This window comes from Ornithorhynchus anatinus, chromosome 9 (genome assembly GCF_004115215.2).
Source record: "Ornithorhynchus anatinus isolate Pmale09 chromosome 9, mOrnAna1.pri.v4, whole genome shotgun sequence".
NCBI lineage: Eukaryota > Metazoa > Chordata > Mammalia > Monotremata > Ornithorhynchidae > Ornithorhynchus > Ornithorhynchus anatinus.
In genome coordinates this window covers 31,133,713-31,154,277 of record NC_041736.1, presented here as the reverse complement: position 1 = coordinate 31,154,277, position 20,565 = coordinate 31,133,713, and the positions used below count along the sequence as shown (strand labels likewise).

The 20,565-nt window shown below is 44.6% G+C and overlaps 1 protein-coding gene and 1 non-coding gene across 6 annotated transcripts in view; both read left to right on the top strand.

Moving 5' to 3' along the window:
- LDAH (lipid droplet associated hydrolase) overlaps nucleotides 1-19,989 on the top strand; it is a 150,406-nt gene extending 130,417 nt beyond the window's left edge. For all 5 annotated transcript variants that reach the window (XM_029071997.2, XM_029071991.2, XM_029071994.1 and 2 more), the window contains 2 exons: nucleotides 4,413-4,495; nucleotides 19,653-19,989. In XM_029071997.2, coding sequence (XP_028927830.1) covers nucleotides 4,413-4,495; nucleotides 19,653-19,844 — 275 coding nt within the window. In that variant the 3' untranslated portion in view covers nucleotides 19,845-19,989. The remainder of the gene's footprint in view (nucleotides 1-4,412; nucleotides 4,496-19,652) is intronic.
- On the top strand, nucleotides 4,804-4,941 carry LOC114814416. The gene has a single exon (XR_003762214.1). It is a non-coding gene; the product is annotated as a small nucleolar RNA SNORA7 (small nucleolar RNA).
- Nucleotides 19,990-20,565: the final 576 nt, after the last annotated feature.

Below are 20,565 nucleotides of genomic sequence, written 5' to 3'. Positions count from 1 at the left end.
GACGGCCAGGATTTGGTGACAGATGATTGAAAATGTGTTGAACTGAATCAATAAATATGATTGACTGACACTCCTATGGGACCATGTGTGACAGAAAAGGCAAGTGCAAGACCAACAGCCCTGGTCACTGCTCTAGAAGGCTTTCCCTCGTTTTGATATCCTGTTCGAATTGTACAATGCCTAGAATTACTTTTGCCATTGCCATCTTGTCTTTGCTCGTTTTAAAACTTTGCTCAAAATGTTGACTGCAGTATGCCATACTGTTTCTCCTCAGCAGTCGGCTCCCAGGTTCCTGCTGAGATTCAGCCTTCTTGGAGGCTGTTTTTACTGTGTCCTCTAAATGTTTCCTCTCTCCTCCTTGCTTTGGATTTCCCAATATGGGTTCACCAGTTTGAGAATTGTTTGCCATTCATTTTCCTCTTGTGTCTTGCCCGCATAGCTGTGTTTAGGTAAAATTTAGCTTCAGCCAAGTGTGGCCTGTGGAACCCCTGCTCCATCATGGGGAAGCATCCCTTCATCCTTGACTTGTCCCTGACTCAGTCACTTCTCCTCCTCGCCATCATTGAAACCTGACTTTCCCCAGATAACACGGTCTCCACTGCTGCTTTCTCCAGAGGGGGCCTTATCTCCCACTTTTCCAGACTCACTGGGAAAGGAGGAGGTGTTGGCTTCCTTCCCTCACCCCAGTGCCTCTTTCGCACCATTCCACCTCCCCCATCCCATTCTTTCCTTTTCTTAAGCCCCTATCATCCACTTCTAAAACCCATTCCAGATTCTACTAATAGTCATCTACCGCCCCTCAGGTCCCACCTCCAACTTCTTTAACCATTTTGATCCCTTTCTCACATTCCTTCTCTCTTTCTCCATTCTTACATTGATCCTTTGGGACTTAAGTATCCACAGAGATGTTCCTGATGACCCTCTGCTAACCACCATCTATCAGTTCTCAACTCCACTGACCTCCTGCTCCATACTACCTCATCCACTCACCAACCTGGACACACACTTGATCTCCTCATCTCTAGCCACTGTACAGTCTCCACCCTCACCTACTCTGAACTCCCTCTATCTTGCACAGCCTCTTCTCCCACACACCTCCTCTCCATAAATCTGTACTATTTCCCAACAGAGACCTCCGTTCTTTTGACCCCATCCAATTTTCTCAACTCATCATGCTCCACTTAGCCTCATACCCAAACTGCCTTCCCTTGGTGACCAAATAGACACTCTCAATACCACCCTTTCTGCTGAACTCAACTCACTCGCTTCTCTAATCCTTCTTCGATTGCATACCAATAACCCTCAGCCCTGGATCACCTGCACAGTCCGTCTCCTTGGTTCTTCTGCACGAGCCGTAGAATGCTCCTGGTGGAAACTTGAAAATATCAGGCCAACTTCGTCTACCTCAAGTATATCCTTGCATGCCTAAACTCTGCCCTCTCCTCTGCCTGGTAAAATTATTTCTCCATCCTTGTTGACACCCATGCCCATCACCTTCACCAGTTGCTAAAGACTTTTAACTCCCTCCTCAAGCCCCCTGTCCTCCCACCTCCCCCCAATGACCTGGCTACCTACTTTACTGAGAAAATTGACAGTATCAAGTGTGATCTCCCTAAACTCTCCTCTGCCCCTCCTCAGTCCCTCCATCGTCCAACTCTTTTCACCTGCTTAACACATCTCACCCACTCACCAACTTGTGAGTTCAACTCTTCAACTCTCTTCAACTCTCCCATCCTTCCCAGCAGTTTCCCTGGAGATCTCTTGCCTCCTCTCAAAATCCACACCCTTCACCTGCACATCCAGCCCCATTTCTTCACACCGTGTCAAAAGACTTGCTCCCTCCTTTCTTCCCTCCTTAATAGCCATCTTCAACGGTTCACTCTCCAGTGGCTTCTTCCCCGCTGCTTTTAAAATGCCCATGTCTCCTCTATCCTAAAAAAAACCCTCCCCTGACCTTGCAGCTCCTTCCAGTTATCACCCCATCTTCCTCCTACCATTTCTTTCCAAACTCCTCAAGTGAGTCATCTACACCTGCTGTCTCAAATTCTACTCTTCCAATTCTCTCGTTGACCCCCTCCAATCTGACTTCTGTCCCCTTCACTCCGCAGAAACCTCCCTCAGAGATCACCAGTGATCTCCTTCTTAACCAAATCCAGCAGCCTTTACTCCATCCTAATCCTCCACGACCTCTCAGCGGCCTTCGACACTGTGGACCACCCCCTTCTCCTGGAAACATTATCCAGCCTTGACTTCACTGACGCTGCCTCTCTTCCCACTTCATTCTGCTGACCAGATGAGTTTTCTTAAAAAAAATTCAGTCCACATCTCCTCACTCCTCAAGAACCTCAAGTGGTTGCCTAATCCATCCCTTCATCAAACAGAAGCTCCTTGTCTTTGGCATCAAGGCTCCGATTCAGTTCTTCCCCTCCTACCTAAACCTCACTAATCTCCTAATACAGCCCAGCCCATGCACTTTGCTTCTCTAAAACCAACCTATTCAGTGTACCTCAATCTCATCTGTCTCATCGCCATCCCCTTGCCCATGTCCTCCCTCTGGCCTGGAATTCCCCAATGCTTCATATCCAACAGACCACCCACTTTCTCCACCTATAAAGCCCTGCTAAAAGCATATCTCCTCCAAGAGGCTATCCCTGACTAACCCCTTAGTTCCCCATTCTATTCATCTTCCTTTCTGAGTCACTTATAATAAATAATCATGGAATGTAAGTACTTACCGTATGCCAAGTACTGTACGAAGCCCTGAAGTAGGTACAGATAATCAGGTTCGACGCAGTCATGTCCCACATGGGACTCACTGTCCAGGTTGGGGGAAGAACAGGTATGGAATACCCATTTTTCAGATGAGGAAACTGAGATGCGAAAAAGTTAAATAACTCACCTGTGGTCACACAGCAGGCAAGTGGCAGAGCCACGATTAGAACCCAGGTCCTCTGACTCCCAGGCCCATGTTCTTTCCGCTAGGCCACGCTCCTTCCCATAAATTCTAAGGTGTCACAAAAGGCTTCTGGTGAGATGGGTATTTCACAGCCAATGGGCCTGTTGTCACTGAGTTACTTGCATTGAAATTTTTGCTGATTTTAGCTGGTCACGCCCAGGGTCTTGACAGTTGCCTGGAATACAGAGCCGGGATGGTATAGTGCCTAGAGCATGGGTCTGGGAGTCAGAAGGTCAAGGGTTATAATCCTGACTCTGCCATTTGTCTACTCTGTGACCTTGGACAAGTCGCTTCATTTTTGTGGGCCTCGGTTACCTCATCTGTAAAATGGGGATTGAGACTGTGAGCCCTGTGTGGTACAGGGACTGTGTCCAACCCCATGTGCCTGTACCTACCCCAGAGCCTGGCTCATAGTAAGCGCCTAATAAATACCACAGTCATTATCATGTATTATTACAGCATTATGTAGAAATGCCTAATCTTTATGTATGTTGGGGATTGCACTTTAATTTCGTCTTTCAACAGGGCTGTTATTTTGTTGGTGCAGAGCTTGTTCTCCAGGAGCTTAATGTTTAGCTGTTTTGGTGGTTTGGAGGTCAGTTTTTGGTGCAGTGGTTCTAGGCAATAGTGAGAGCTCAGAGTGGAGGAGACGATGGTCCGTCCATCATAGCCCTCCACCCGGGCCCCTTTGAGATCCCTCTGCCACATGGTGACGTTATCAGTATACTGCCACAGTTTAGACTGTAGATGTATCCAGGAGGTCTTTGGGTTTGGCAGGGGAAAAATGGTGTCTGTCATTATAATTACCAATATGTGAAAAAGCACTCTGCTAAGTGCTGGGCTAGATGTAAACTATTAATTCATTAGATACTGATGATGAGGATGATAATTAAAAGAATATGTTTGTAAGATTTTTAGCAGTGTTATTTCTGTTCATTTTACCCATCCATTTTTTAATAGTGTTAGTTAAGCGCTTACTCTGTGTTTAGCACTCTTCTAAGCACTGGGGTTGATCAGGTTAATCAGGTTGGACTCAGTATCTGTCCCACAGAGGCCCTTAATCCCCAATTTACTGATGAGGTAAGTGATGCTCAGAGAAGTGAAGTGACTTGCCTAAGGTCATACAACAGATCAGCATTGAAGTGGGATTGACACCCATGTCCTCTGTTTCCTAGGCCCGTGCCCTTTCCATTAGCCCAACCACTTTTCTTCCATTGAAATCTTCCAAGCAATTTCCAAAACAACATTCTTTAATAGACTTCAGATACCACATTCCGATTCACAGTGCATGGCACGCTCTGCCTCACCGATAACCCTTCGTCAGATATCACCCACGGAAGGGACGGGGAGAAGCCTGAATTCACTAGCAATGATTTGCTAGTTTAATTTAGGCATTTCGATTTATCCTAGAATTCCTCTTAATAATTGCATTGTCTTGTACTTGTTTTTCCTGTAGCAAATGCTGCCTATCTAGGAAGTCAAGAAATGAGGGATGTCGTGAAGAGAGACAGCGTGACCATAAAAGAAAATATTAAAAAGGTAATCTCAATTTTGTGAAATTCGCAGTTGTCCTTTCCCTTCTGATATTGTTTTTGCTTTTGCCAGAGTATTTCAAACCTAAAGTAGGTTTTGTTATTCCATTTCCATCTCTCTTGCTGTGTGGGTAAAGGAAAAATGAATTACTTTGCCTTGAGTGTTTTGCTAAAAACTTTACTATCCAAGTACTTGTTAAATATAGTTTCATAATCATTTATTTAAAGTGTTTACCCACCCCAAATAAAGTGATTCTTCTGCATAGGAAAATGGCCTGGTTTGGATTAAATTAAATGTAAATTATGAGTTGAAATCCCCTCTCAGGGTCACCCCTGGAGAGTTTCCAGTATTCTACCAGTCTTGACTACATGAGAGAGAGTCAAGCAGAGGCTTGTCCATTCAATTCCTAGCTTGGGCAGTGGCTAGCGAGTGGAAGGCCATCTGCTACAAGTCAGAATTCACCCGTGCTGGTCAGTAGTGGCATGGGAGAGAGTCAAGAGCAGAGACTCAAGTTTACTGCACAGAAGGAGGCAATCCACTTCTGGATTTTTACCAAAAAAATCTCCCTGGATCCACTACCAGAACGATTGCAGATGGAGGTGGAGCATAATGTGTCCATGGTGTCGCTGTGGGTCGGATGCGACTCGGCGGCATAAGACAGGATGAGTTGAAAGGGACTATTACTGCAGTATTTTCTGTATGGCATCGGGAATGAGGTACCCATGTTCTTTTCCCAGTCTGTCACTGGCTCCCTCTGTGAGAGAATTTTTCATTGACAGACAAGTTTCCTTCATATCAGAAACTGAAAACAAACACTGCTTGAGGACAGAGTACTAATGTTGAAAGGTTCCCAGTGCATGAACAGAATCTTGCCCAAAATTTGAACAGATTGTGCAGGACAAGTACTTCCCCTTTCATTGAATTACAGTCCAACCCTATAGTGGGTAGAAATTTTAGAAAGTCTGAACACAATTGGTTTGTCTTAACTCTTCCCCACTGGCAAATTCACAACTCGACCAGATCCCATTGAAAATGCCTTGGCCGAAAGAGAACCTTTAAAATTATAAGTTTTAGGTTTGTTTTGCCGGTTTTAATGCGGGGTCATCTTATTTTCAGTGGCATTTCACAGAGAAATCAAAGTCAAAGCCAGAATTTAAGCTCTTGAGTTTACCTGGAGAGAATAAATGATCTCTCCATGACCAAACGTGCTACCATTTTAGAGAAATTTTGATTCCTAGTAATTGCTGGAAATGAGAAAATTAGAACAGATCATCTGTTAGCATTCAGTTGGATGTCTGGCGTATCGATGGTAAAAGTGAATTTGTTACAAAGGTTGGAAGTTTATAAAAACAGAAACCCTATTCCAAGTTATTACAGGATTGGCAAATGGTCACTTCAAAAATCTATTCTGCTTAATGGTCGATGTGATCGTGATTTCAAAGCCAATCTTAACACCTACCTGTGCCAGCTGCTGTGAAGTAGTAAAATTATTTCTGGATCATGCTTGCGTGTTGTGTTCCGAAGGAAGTGGAAGAAGAGACATTAATATTTCAGTCATAAGTTGAACCCAGAATTAGGCGCAGTTGTTCTTAAACAAAGACAAACTTACAGAATGGCTGTTTTGGCTAGTGATGCCGGGGTCACGAAATTAAATGGTCATAACTGTGTTCTCTTGGGGTGTCAGTGTCATTTGTTGATTCCCTGTCGTGTGCAGAGCGCTGCCCTGAGCGTTCCGGAAAGTGCAGTACAGTGGACTGGGTAGTGGACTCCCCTCAAGGAGTTTGCAAAATTGGAGAGGGAGGCAAGCATTGAAATACAGATGGTTGTATATATAAGAGTTGTGGGGTTGGAGTGAAAATTGGATAAGAGTAGGGATCCAATTTAATGGCTGATAATAATAATTATGGTATTTGTTAAGTGCGTACTATGTGCCAAGCACTGTTCTAAGCACTGAGCTAGATCCGAGGTAATGAGGTTGAACACAGCCCCCGTCCTACATGGGACTCACAATCACAAGACTGGTAGAGTACTGGAAACTCTCCAGGTGCGAGTCTGAGAGGGGACAAGTTTTTATAGACCATGTTAATCTGAAAAAGGAAGGTGAATCGCAAATAGAATAATGATGCGAACTATTCCACCAAAGTAAAGTGAAGTTCTTCAATTATTCCTCACACTAGGTGACTTTGGTTCTCTCACTAGAATAACACCAACTATTTTTTCTAAACAAAACTGGAAATAAAGAGACAGGAAGTTTATCATGCTTTTTTTTTACATTGAAAATGAGGAAGCATACTGTAATTTAATATGAACAAATGGTGAATCAACTTTATCACAGTCCACTTGCAAAAATAAGAAAACCAGAAATGGAAAGGCAAATGGCTACAGTAAGATCATTTGATTTAGCCTTATGCTACAAGTCTTCAACTAGAGAAGGTTTTGACTCTTCCAGCATTTAGAAATGAGCAGCATTTCAGCTTTTTAACGTATTGGTTTGACTTTATGTTGTTAGCCGCCTACCTCTGGCGGTGGGGTTGGAACAAAGCCCCCAGGAACTCCAGGGGATACATTTTAAAAAACATGATGGGAGGAAGTGCTTACTATATGCAGAGCACTGTACTAAGCGCTTGAGACAGTACAGTATAACAGAGTACAGAAACAACAAGTCTAGTGGATAAAGAACGGGCCTGGGAGTCAGAAGGACCTGGGTTCTAATTCCATCTATGCCACTTAATAATGAATAAGTATTATTATTATGGTATCTGTTAAGCACTTACTATGTGCCAGTCACTGTACTAAGCACTGGGGTGGCTACAAGCAGATCGGTTTGGACACAGTCCCTGTCCTGTGTGGGGCTCTCAGTCTCAATCCCCATTTTACAGAGGAGGTAACTAAGGCCCAGAGAAGTTAAGTGACTTGCCCAAGGTCACACAACAGCTAAGTGGTAGATTCGGATTAGAACCCGTGACCTTCTGACTCCCAGCCTCGGGCTCTATCCACTATGCCGTGCTGCTATGCTTGTCTGCTGTGTGACCTTGGGCAAATCACCTAACTTCTTTGTAGCTCAGTTACCTCATCTGTAAAATGGGGATTAAGACTGTGAGCTCAATATGGGACGTGGATTGGGTCTACCAGTGCCTAGTACAGTGCCTGGCACATAGTAAGCGCTTAACAAATACCATTAAAAAAAAAAAACAAGAGTTGATAGACAAGTTTCCTCCCCACAAGGAGCTCATAGTATAGATGGGAAGACAGCATTCAAATAAATTATGGATCTGTACATAAATGCTGTGGGGCTGAGGGTAGAAGGGGAGGGAAACTTTACAGGAAACTGGGGGGTGGAGTGGGAGATGGCAGCGGGCAGGGAGGTAAGAGGCTATCTGCCACTAGGAAGGGTTGGTGCTTTCATTTTATTCCAGTTAAATCAAAGTCAAGTTACCTATTGTGTAACTTCTCTGGCCCTATGTAAATACATCAGTGTAGCTATATTCCTCTGTAATTGCTGAGGACACAATTCTGGCTCATCGTGGAAAATTACAGTTTCTGGCTGTGGTTCACAACCAATCCATTTATAGCAGTGTTTTGATATGTGAGTGTTTAAGTTGTTCTGAATATATATTAGCCCCACCTTAATAACATTTCAACTTAAGACATTGTTTTCTGGAATTCAGTGTGTCGGAAGTCCAGGGACCACCTGCATTTCAAAATATGAAAATGCAAAGTGTCAAAAATGGAGAAAAGCGAAGGCTCTGGACCCAAGGACAAAAATTTCACAATCATAAGCAACCGTTGATTCATTTAATTTGATCCTCCAAAAATAATGGTAAATCTTGGTTTAGCCAACAGCAGCTCAGACCCGACATATGTGCTCAGTTTCCGCTCTCGTCCACAACGAGGACCTTCTGGGCAACCAACCTAGATGGGAGAACCTTGATATCCCTCATATGAGTTTGTCTGATTGAAGTAATTCAATCCCAGAAAAAAAGCGGTGAGATTTTTATCTTATCCAAAATAGACGTCGTTAATGGTCGTCACCTTTTCCTTTTCTGTACTCAGCCAAACAGTGGGTCACAGAAAAATTTGTTCAGAAGTAAACCAAAATTGGCTGAAGTGTTTAGAAGTGTACAGACTGCCTATTTTTTTCTGTTTACCCAAGTGAACTGAAATGGCTCCTTCTCTGCGGCCTAGTGCTCTGGGAGTCAGAGGACCTGGGGTCTAATCCTGACTCCACCATTTACCTGCTGTGTGACCTTGGGCAGATCACTTCACTTCTCTGCACCTTGGTTTCCTCCTCTGTGAAATGGGGATCATATACCTGTTCTCCCTTCCCCCTTGTGAGCCAAGGGCTTTCTAAAGTGCTTGGCATATAATAAGTGCTTAACAAATCCCACTAGTAGGAGTAAGAGTAGTTGATTGCTGCTCTATTTTAGGTTTCAGATATGTTCTGAAATATTTAACAATTAGCTTATATCCTCCTAAAAGAAATGATTATTTTTTCACTCGGTGGCCAACCACTATCCAGAAAAGCTTCTAAATAGATCATAATAGAATATTACGATTAGACTGCAATCCCCCGATTAGACTATAATCCCCCGATTAGACTGTAAACCCGTCAGAGGGCAGCGACTGTCTCTATCTGTTACCGATTTGTACATTCCCAGCGCTTAGTACAGTGCTCTGCACATAGTAAGCGCTCAATAAATACTATTGAATGAATGAATGAGTATTGCAGAATCTCAGCCGAATAAATTAGATTTATTTCTGTAGACAGGTAGAAAGCACTTCTTTTTGGATCTACCCAAGTAACTGCCCCTGTTCTTCAGTCAATCAATACTATTAATTGAGTGCTCATTATGTGCAGAGTACTGTTTTAAGTGTTTGGGAGAGTACAGAACAACAGACCTATCAGATACATTGCCCGCCCACACGGCTTAGGGAAGCAATGTGGTTTACTGGATAGAGCACAGGCTTAGGATTCAAAGGACCTGGGTTCTAATCCCATCTCTGCCAATTGCTGCTGTGTGACCTTCAGCAAGTCACTTATCTTCCCTGTGCCTCAGTTACCTCAGCTAGAAAATGGGGATTAAGACTGTGATCTCCATGTGGGACATGGACTGTGTCCAAACTGATTAACTTGTATCTACCCCAGTGCCTAGCACATAGTAAGTGCTTAACAAATGCCATTTTTAAAAAAAATGAGCTTCCAGTCTAGGAACTTCCTATTCTTCCTCCCTGTTCCTTTCAGCTTTCTCCTGGTCCCTCTTCTCTAATCTGTCTCCCCAGTCTCTCTGAATCCCCCTCTATTTAAAACAATATTTTTTTTATAAATATAAAACTATTTTTATTGCTCGAACGAGTTGGAGCTTGCTATTGCTGATGCTGCCTCATCCCCTTTCACCCCAGGGCAGTCGTCATCCCCCAAAGACACAAAGTTAAGAGTCCTCAAATGCGGGGAGAACAGTTGGCAGAAGAGGAGGGATGAGGACTCCGAAAATCATCCTCCCCTCTTCCTGAGCCTCCACAAACAAACTGCCCAAGGAACAGACCTAACTGTAATAATAATAATAAAAATGTTGGTATTTTTAAAGTGCTTACTATGTGCCAAGCACTGTTCTAAGCGCTGTGGTATATACAAGGTAATCAGGTTGTCCCTCGTGGGGCTCACAGTCTTCATCCCCATTTAACAGACGAGGTAACTGAGACAAAGAGAAGTTAAGTGACTTGCCCAGGGTCACACAGCTGACAAGTGGCAGAGCCGGGATTAGAACCCACGTCCTCCGACTCCCAAGCCTGGGCTCTTGCCACGAAGCCACACTGCTTCATGCCATGGGCAGGGGATGTGTCTGTTTATTGTTGTATTCTCCCAAGCGCTCAGTACAGTGCTCTGCACACAGAAAGCACTCAGTAAAAAAGGGGCTTTTTCTGGGCATCGGCTGGTATTGACTAAGAAAATCTACGTGACGAGCCCTCCCTTACTGTTAGGTGATTAAGAGGGGCTCCCACTGGTAGTCCTTCCACTCCTACCATTGCTTATATTTTGCTTCCATCATTCAATGGATGCCAAAACACTTTCTTAATTAGATGAAAACCTTAATAGGGCCACCTATTTTTGCTTCCTCCACAAATTGACTCAGAGCTAGTCTTCAGTTCCAGGCCCTAGTTAAAAAAAAAAAAAGGTATTGAAGATGGACCAATTCTTCATCCAGATTTCTGACACCCTGATAAATGCTTTCCCACTTCCCTCTCTCCCTGCTAATGTGGCCAAGGAAATAGGATTATGCCAAAGTAATTAGTTAGTCCCAAACTGACTTTCCAGATCCAAGATTCTCCATGTCCAGAGATATCGATTTCTTCTACCTTGTTACTTCCTCATGGCAGGAACTTTCTCTCTCATATCCAGTTGGAAGGAACTCTCTTTTGGCAGCCCAGAGATCAAAAGCCAATTCTTTTTGGAATTGGAGTATTTGTACAACTGTTGGGCAGTTTCTTTGAGTCCAGAAAACATTGAACTTCCAGACCCAGTACCTCACAGAAGGTTTTTCCATGATTCATTCTACAAGTTGGGTTTCTCTGAGGCATTTGAAGTCAGGAGTTATTTAGCCGTTGACTTGGGGCTCCACGTTTCGACATCGTAGCCCTCGAGAACATCCCATGTTAGAGAAAATCTGGCTCTACCGCCTTCCCTGTTTTCAGATTTTCTCAAACAATGTCCAGATTCTGTCCCGCGTCAATAGCCAGTTCTTTTGGTCTTTCCACCTACCCCACCCCTGGCTCTGTTTCTGAAGTTTTCTTTTCCTCGGTCAGAGTGGCATTATTTTCTCACCGATGCCTCTAGAGGAGCAGCGATGAGAAAGAAATGCCAAAAGGAGTGGCGAGGTAGCCACTCTTCAAAGAACTTCTAATTCGGTTTGGTTTGGAAATATTGTCTGAGGCATCAGCATTCCTTGTCTCACTTAATCTTGATCCGTCCTTGTGTCCTCACCCAGCAGACAAATGGCCTAGAAATTACCCTGGGCCTCAGAAACTTCGTCAAATACTATGCTCATTCCAGCTGATGAATGCTTTCGGGAAATTACACGCCTTATTTACTGGGAAGACTCAAGGTGGACCCAAAAAAATCAGAAACCGCCCTGATCCGTGGGCTCGTAAAAGAGTAATGGCGGTTTCATTGGCAAATATTAGTGGAGGGTTTATGATGGACTCTTCCGAACTTCATAAAAGGCAGGGCTGCATTATTTTGCTTAAAATTTCAAGGAGTAGATCCACATTTCCAAGGGGCTTCCAGAATCACGCGGATAAAAACTGGTATTTATTAAGTGCTTACTATGTGCCAAACACTACACTGAGCTCTGGAGAAGATACAAGATGATCTGGTCGGACACTGTCCCTATCACACCCGGGGCTCATAGTCTGAATAAGAGGGTGAACAGGTATTTAATTCCCAATTTACACATGAGGAAACAGGCTCAGGTCACAAAATAAGCAAATAGAGCCAGGGTTCCAATACAAGACTTTGGACTCTCGGTGCTGGGCTCTATCCATTAGGCCGTGCCACTTCTCAGTTTAAGGCTTCCAAAATATCCGTGAACTTCTAATAGTCATCTTTAATCGGGGATTCCGAATCCAAGGACAGAGGTGCTGTTTGTTTCTAAATTGTTTCCCTTTGTCCTTCTGTTTCCAGCCCCAGGTTGTATGTGGAAGGAAATCAATATAGTCTCATTCGAAAGTTGATCTTCTCAAAGAAACGTAGCTATTAATCCTCAGCCACTCCTGAGAGCTATTCGATTATTATCGTCCCCGTTCTTACGATAAGATTATATTCCTCTGGGAAACTTCTTTTGGGTGCTTGGGTGTTTTGGGTTGTTTTTAAAGGGTGTTATTTAGGTGTCCCAATTAATTTATCTCTTTTTATATTTTTCTTGTATAATGGGGAAGGACGCCACAATGTTTAGAAGCCAGTTCTGTAATTGTGCTCTATCCCTAGCACCGTGCCAGCTGGACTCCAGCGCTTCCTCATCCAAAAGCGGCTCTAGACACCTTGACAGTTAGGTTGGGTTAGGGCACCACAAACGCATTTTTACATGCTGTTGATGATGTCTTGGGGGCTTGAAGGAGCTTTTGGCTTCACCCCCATTCAGGACTTGAACTTACCACACAGAGCCTGGGGGAAAAGGTCACAGATTTGCAGGGAACAAAATAAAATTGCTCTAAATTGCCACGTAGCCACTTTAAAAGAAAGAAGAGGTACGTTTGTTTTGCAAATATTTTAAGAGGAAGCAACATGGCCTCGTGGATAGAGCACGTGTCTGGGAGTCAGAAGGTCCTGAGATCTAATCCTGGCTCCAGCACTTGTCTGCTGTGTGAACCTGGGTAAGTCATTTTGCTTCTCTGTGCCTTGGTTCCCTCATCTGTAAAATGGGGACTGTGTCCAACCCTATTAGCTTGTATCTCCCCCAGCACTTAGTAGAGTGCCTGGCACATAGTAAGCCCTTAACAAAAACCACAGTTATTATTATAACTAATTAACTGCCTCTGAACAGAATAAGCGTTGGGTAAAGACCGTGATTGATTGATTCACTCATTTCTCAGCAAAGTTTGTTTTTTTTTCCATTTAATTGTGTATCCACAGCCAGAAAATAATTCAGGTCTAAGGGAAGGGCATATAGGAGGATTGCACCCCTGACCAAATATTAACTTCGAAGCATTGCAGTGTTTTTAATATATTTTTATTTCAGATTTAGTTATTTGTTGCTGAAAATTTTACATTGATAGGTGTAGTATGGGAAAAATTTGAGAGCTTAATAATCACATTATAACCTTGGGTTTGAGTCATTGAGGTTCTGCAGCAAAAAAAAAACCAAATTCTGGCTTGGACTTCAGTGACCGAAAGGCATCCCTTTGGCTAAGATCATGAGGAGCTAGCTGCAAGGTGATGAAAGACAAATTTCTAGACTTCCTACCAATCCTTTTTTTAATCTGAGTCCCTTCCATTGAGCCATTCTGAGTGTGAGTTGCCATAGCCTCAGAGGAACACCCATGCATTGTTCTCTTTAGAATTTATTGTCGGCCCGTGGTGTCACAGAGCATCTCACGGTAGCCTTCGTTGTCTTAACACCTTAACACTGCGCTATCTCGACCGGTTGGGTTCTGTTTTCTGATACAGTGGTTGTGTTTCCATTGCAAATTTGAAACAGATGAGACAATGATAGAGTTTCTCTTCTCTTAAATGCTAAATGCGGTGCTCTGAACGCAGTAAGCATTCAGTAAATACCACTGGCTAACTGATTCAGTAGCACCCTCTCTCCAGTTCAAAGGCAGAACCAAATTTCTGGAGGTTTAGGGTTCCTCAATGAGGTGAACCCTGATTTGGGTCTCTTTAAGAGAAGCAGCACTGAGTAGCGGAAAGTGCACACTGACTAGTATAAAGAGAGCAGGATGGAGAGTCAGAAGACCTGAGTTTCAATTCTGGCTCTGCCACTTGCTTGCTGGATTCATTCATTCAATAGTATTTATTGCACGCTTACTATGTGCAGAGCACTGTACTAAACAAGACAACATGACCTTGGCCAAGTCATTTAATGACACTATACTTCAGATTCTTCATCTATAAAGTGGGGGTTAAATTCCTGCTCTCCTCCCCCCTTAGATTGTGAGCCCCGTGTGGGAACAGAGACTGTGTGTGATCTGATTGCTTTGTATCTACCCCAGTGCTTCGCACAGTGCTTGGTACAGAGTAAGGGTTTAACCAATACCACAGCTTATTGATTGTTGTTGTTGTTATTATTGCTACGTGCCCCTCATTCATATCAGTGATGTATGTCAGGTTGACAAGACATCCCCAGGCCTTCGCAGTGGCAACACAGAGTTGATAATCGATTGATCTTCCGATTTCCAAAATAAAGTGGTACAAATTGTCTAAAAATAAGAAAAGACAACTCAGAAAAATTGAGTATTGGCCCAAGTTCACACACATACGTTCAGTAAGCCCTAGGGTAGATAGGAGATAATGAGGTCGGACAGAGCCCTTGTCCCATACAGTTCTCGTTCAAAGTAGGAGTCCTACAGGACAAGGAAATAAAGAATGGTGTTTACCACACACTCTCAGAATCACAGTGGTTTCAAAAAGAAACGGCAGCAGAGCTGATGGGATTTTGACAGCACAACAGATACTAGAGAAGTAGAGTAAGCTCGTTGTGGGCACGGAACGTGTCTGCCAACACTGTGGTATTGTACTCTCCCAAGCCCTTATTACACGGTAAGAAAATGCTATCGATGATGAGTGAACAATTCCAAGATAATAATGATAATAAAAACCATGGTATTTGTTAAGCTCTTTCTATGTGCTGAGTGCTGTTCTAAGCCCTGGCGTAGATACATGGTAATCAGGTTGCCCCACGAGGGCTCACAGTCTTAATCCCCATTTTACAGGTGAGGTAATTGAGGAACTAGAAAGTTAAGTGTCTTGCCCAAGGTCACACAGCGGACAAGTGGCGGAGCCGGGATTAGAACCCACGTCATCTGACTCCCAAGCCCGTGCTCTTGCCACTAGGCCATGAAGATATCTGTGTTGTCGGAGCTCTTACCAAAAAAAACAACTGATGCCCTCAGCAAACCAGGACCTTGGCAATTATTAAATTTCCCTTACTAAATATAGATGCCCTGCTAAGCCAGGCCATCCATAGAACCATCAGGACTAACAGGGCCCCACGGCCTGTGTCCTGAGAGCCCCATCCCTCCCAGAAAGTAGGACTCCAGAGAACTGCTATTCAGGCCAGCAGGGGAAGCCAATTAAAGCCACAGGAGACCCAGAAAATTGCTTGTTAATCAGGTTGGACATAGTCCCTGTCCCACATGGGCGCATGGTCTTAATCCGTATTTTCCGCATGAGATGACTGAGGCTCAGAGAAGTGAAGTAACTTTCCCAAGGTCACACAGCAGATATGTGGCAGAGTCGGGATTAAAACCCAGGTTTTTCTTACTCCCAGACCTGTGCTCTATCCACTAAGCCAAGCTGCTTCTCTAAGTAGTGTGTCCAACCTTTTATATGGCCCTGGAATCCAGATCTGTCAAACTTCCAGATTCTTAAGCAGTTTCATCACTGTCATATGTAAATTGTCATCAACGTCAAATGAGAGCCCAAGGTTCAGGAAAGTCGCCAGCTTGATAGGCGTTGATGCAGTGGTCATCTCCACACAGTGTGACAGGATACCCAAGAACTGAAATTTGGCTTCTGGTGTTTCCAAGTACCTAGCCTAAGCGCTCTGTGCACAAAGTTCAATCATTTCTGCTGCTTCTGATGATGGTGCTTATGATGATGATAATGATGAAATGGAACACACAATCGTATTTACTGAGCACTTACTCTGTGCAGAGTACTGTACTAAGCACTTGGGAGAGCCCGATACAACAAAATCAGCAGACACGTTCCCTGCCCATAATGAGCTTACAGTGTAGAGGGGGAGACAGATGTTAATATGAATAATTGAATAACATAGCGTGTAATTTAAAGATATGAACGTAAGTGCTGTGGGGTTGGGGATGGTGCGAATATCAGATGTCCAGGAAGGCGGAGAGAAAGTTTTTAGGATGTAGACGAGCATGACCTGAAGTAATATGGCTCAGCAACAGATTGCTGGGAGACGGCTAACAGCAATCAGGCCAACTGTGTGGGCAGCAATCGAGGGTAGGGAGAATTTTCAGGAACATCAGAAGGCCCAACAGCCCGGCGCTTTAAGTGGCCAACGCTTCAGCATAATGAAAGGCCATTTTTCACGTGGCCTCAGTGTAAAATGGTTGTTGTTAAAAATAGGTCTTTTCAACCATATATCTTCCACACACACACACACACACACACACGCACGGATAGTACCCACCGCCCAAAGAGTGGTCTTTGAATACTATAAGTGGCTCAAATTTTGTCTTCTGGACCCTCTCATTTGGGGTCCCCCTCTACACTGTAAGTTCACTTTGCTTGGGGGACGAGTCTTCCAACTCTTGTTGTTGGGTACTCTCCCAAGGATTTAATACAATGCTCTGCACACAGTGAATGCTCAATAAGTACCATCGATGGTGACTGATGATGGTTCATCCGAGTGTCCCAAAATCATACAGGGGCCTGCACCAGTGTGGAACTTCTGGGAGTGACTTTTAAGACAACTTCCCAGGGTCCTTCCAATGCTTCAGAGGAGCAGCGTGGCTAAGTGGAAAGAGCCCGGGCTTGGGAGTCAGAGGTCGTGGGTTCTAAATCCCGGCTCGGCCACTTGTCAACTGTGTGACTTTGAGCAAGCCACTTCACTTCTCTGTGCCTCGGTTAGCTCATCTGTAAAATGGGGATTAAGACTGTGGGGCCCACATGGGGCAACCTAATTACCTTGTATCTACACCGGGGCTTAGAACAGTGCTTGGGACATAGTAAGCGCTTAACAGATTCCATCATCATCATCAGTCCCGAGACAGGCCTCGCTAGTGTTGCCCAGAGTTCCCTTCGGGGTCATATTCTAGGCCAGCGGAACGTTCCGGAGGCTGGCGTTGACTGCAGGGTGACCGCCTGGCTTTTCCAGATCACATCCCAGTGGCGGGCTCCTAACCGGCTTCCTGAGAATTCCATCAAGCAAGAGCCTCGAGCTCTTTGGGGACGTCTATCAGAGTGCCGGGGGGCCGGGGGGAGGCCAAGAAACCACTACGCGCGGAAAGGTGAATTGCGATTAGGATTGTAAATTTGGAGTCACATCATCTTAAACTCCCTTAAGAGGGAAATCCCAAACTGGCGTGACCAGCTTTGGCCCAGTCTCACTGAAACAGCTGGTGGCAGCTACGGGCCGGTCTTCCAACCCAGCCTCGGTGTCAGCTCGTGGTGGTTGTGTAATTATTCCCAAAGAGAGCCCAAGGGGTCTATGACCTGCTGAGGCAAAGCACTGGTTAAGTGGATACTACAAAGCCCCGGCCTCCCCGCAGCCCCATTGCCGGGGTGAATTACACGCCTGTAGTTTGGAGGGAACATTTCCAAGTCCTCTTTCTGAATAGGTGTAAAGTGCTTTTGGGAGCCAAGAACACCTCTTTTCTTGGCTGCCTCCACATCCTTTTTGGACTCCACACCCCCGAGGTGCAGAGTTGAAACGAAGGAAAGTTGCAGAGAGTGGTCTGGGGGTTTTGGCACACGGAGCATTCTAACATGCAAATGTCCTGCTCGCAGGAGCATAGAAAGTGCACCTTCGGCAAACAAAACAGGATCGGCTTTCCATCTCGTTCTGAAGCGACGTTACTGTAGCTCGACTGGGTTTCATTTCGATCGGGCTTCAGATGGTGACTGGCGAAAGCAAGCCAGATGGTTTAAAGTGTGATCTCCGATTCCCTAGACCAGGAGTTGCTGATCCACCATCTCTGGGGCACAGGCAGTAGAGAGGCAGTGACTTGTTTCCCTTCATCTTTCCTCCCTTACCCCTACCCTTCTACACTCCCCCTTCCCCCTTCGTACTCTGCCGTCTCCCCTTCCCTCCTCCTCCGGGACATCTCCAAATAGATATGCCTCCAACACCTTTAGCTCAGTATTTCCAAACCAAAACTCATCTATCTTTCCAAATCCTCTCCTCCATCTAGCTGTTTTAATAATAATAATGGCATTTGTTAAGCGCTTACTATGTGCAAAGCACTGTTCTAGGTGCTGGGGAGGATACAGGGTGATCAGGTTGTCCCACGTGGGGCTCACAGTCTTCCTCCCCATTTTACAGATGGGGGTAACTGAGGCCCAGAGAAGTTAAGTGACTTGCCCAAAGTCACACAGCTGACAAGTGGCCGAGCTGGGATTGGAACCCATGACCTCTGACTCCCAAGCCTGGGCTCTTTCCATTGAGCCACGCTGCTTCTCAATCACAGCTGACAGTACCATCACCTTCCTCTTCTTTAAGGAACACAACCTTGGCATTTACTTTAACTCCACCCTCTCTTTCAAATCTGATCCCACAGCCTGTCTGAATGGCCTCCACAGCGTTTCCAGGATCTGCCCCTTCCCCTTCATCCAAATGGCCAGCAGGCACTTGTCAAAATCTGACTTCGACGTCAGCCCCCTCACTGATCTCCCTGCCTCCAGTTTGGCCCCTCTCCGGCCCATACCTACACTTTGCTGCCCAGATCATTTTTCGAAAACACTGTCTTGCGCATGTCTCCCCACTTCTCAAAAACCTTCATTGGTCACCCATTCCTCTGCACATCAAGTAGAAATTTCTGACAATTTGCTATAGGCATTGTCAGCTCTCTCCATCCTACTTATCCGCCCTCTTCTCCCACACACCCCAGCTTGCACTTTTCATTTTTCTCACTATACTACGTTCTCATTTCTCACCTCTCCCAACCCCTTTGCCCCTTCAGCACCCCTCATCTTCAAAACCCTCCTGATGTCACATTTCCTCCAGGAGTCCATCCCCGCTTCATTTCTAATCTGGCCAAATAGAGTACAACTGCTTCTTCGCCACTCCTGTGCCATCTCCGCATTAGTGAACTTACGACTTCCCATAACCCTTACCTACCTACCTTATACAACTTGTATAAACACTGACTCATGATCGAATCCTCTTTTCCTTCTTCCTCCTGTTGGTAAATTATTTTAGTCTGAAATTATTATTGTTAATAATAATAACGATATGATATTTGTTATGTGTTTGGGGTAAATATGACAAGTTGGACACAGTCCCTGTCCCACATGGGGCTCACAGTATAAAGAGGGAGTAATATTTTATCCCCATCTGACAGATGAGGAAACTGAGGCACAGAGAAGTTAAGTGATTTGCCCAGGGTCACAAAACAAGCAAGTGGCAGAGCCAGGATTAGAGCCCAGGTCTTTTGACTCCAGGCCCACGATCTTATCCTTAGACCGTATGGCTTCTTAATTGACTTCATAAGTGACAATCCCTCTAAGGCCCTCGAGGGCGGGGATCTTGTTTACTAACTCTGTTGTTCTCTCCCAAGTGCTTAGTTCTGTGTTCTGCACACGGTAAGTGCTCAATAAATCCTACCGATTCTTTTCCGTATCCACTCTTAGCTTTGAGTAAGTGAAATCCTTAGAAAAGAAATTTGAGGAAAGAGCAAAAATTGGTGTTAGGTGAATAGAGGCCTTTGATCACTGCTTGAAATCTATTTGTCTCACATGAAATATCTGTTTCTTGATTTTTAGCTTACCTTTTACTATGGTGCCAAAGACCCCTGGTGTCCAGTGGAGTACTTTGAAGACATCAAGAAGGACTTTCCAGAAGGAGACATTCGACTCTGTGAGAAAGGATTCCCCCATGCCTTTATCTTACATCATAGCCAAGAAATGGCTGACATGGTGTCCGAATGGTTACAAGATGATCTGTTCCGCTTGTAACTAGTCTGGATGGGAAAGTGCACTGAGTCAAAAGGATATGATTTTCAATAGGTTGTGATTGACCTGACTCTGGTATCACTATTAACAGTAGACAACGGATTCTCGTTTTGACGATTCCTCTTTATAAAGGGTAAAATAAGAATCACCTGGCTTGAAGGAATCTAATCCTTATAATGTGACTTCATAGAAATGCTTTGGAGGCTTTTGACATTCATTCCATAAATTTTATAGAAACACTTTCCAGTAGACTTTATAGGGCCTGATGAACTTCCAAACTCACCACTCACCAAATTGGCCTGTGCGACGCCCCTCTCTTTCAGACAAGGCACCCTGGGACTGGATATGTTGGGAGAGGGGGAAATTGCAGGCCAAAACCATACTGAGAGCACAGATAATTTTATATGAAATAGCCTGGGGGAGAAAATGCTCCTTAAAATCGTAGACTAAAAAGAATAAAAAGCCAAACCATTTCCTAATTGGAGGACGAAAGTGACTTGAAGACTATAAAATGAAGAAGCAGTTGGAATATTGTGTACTCACAGGTTCTCCAGCTTTGTCGGGGCAGACCTAAGCCTGGGGGACATTTCAGACAGTGATGGCCAATTAAACTAAGTATGGAACAGGCTGAACTCACATCACGAGTTCACACAGTGAGAGGCAGTGTGGCCTAGTGGAAAGGGCACGGGCCTGGGAGTCAGAGGACCTGGGCTCTAAGCCTGGC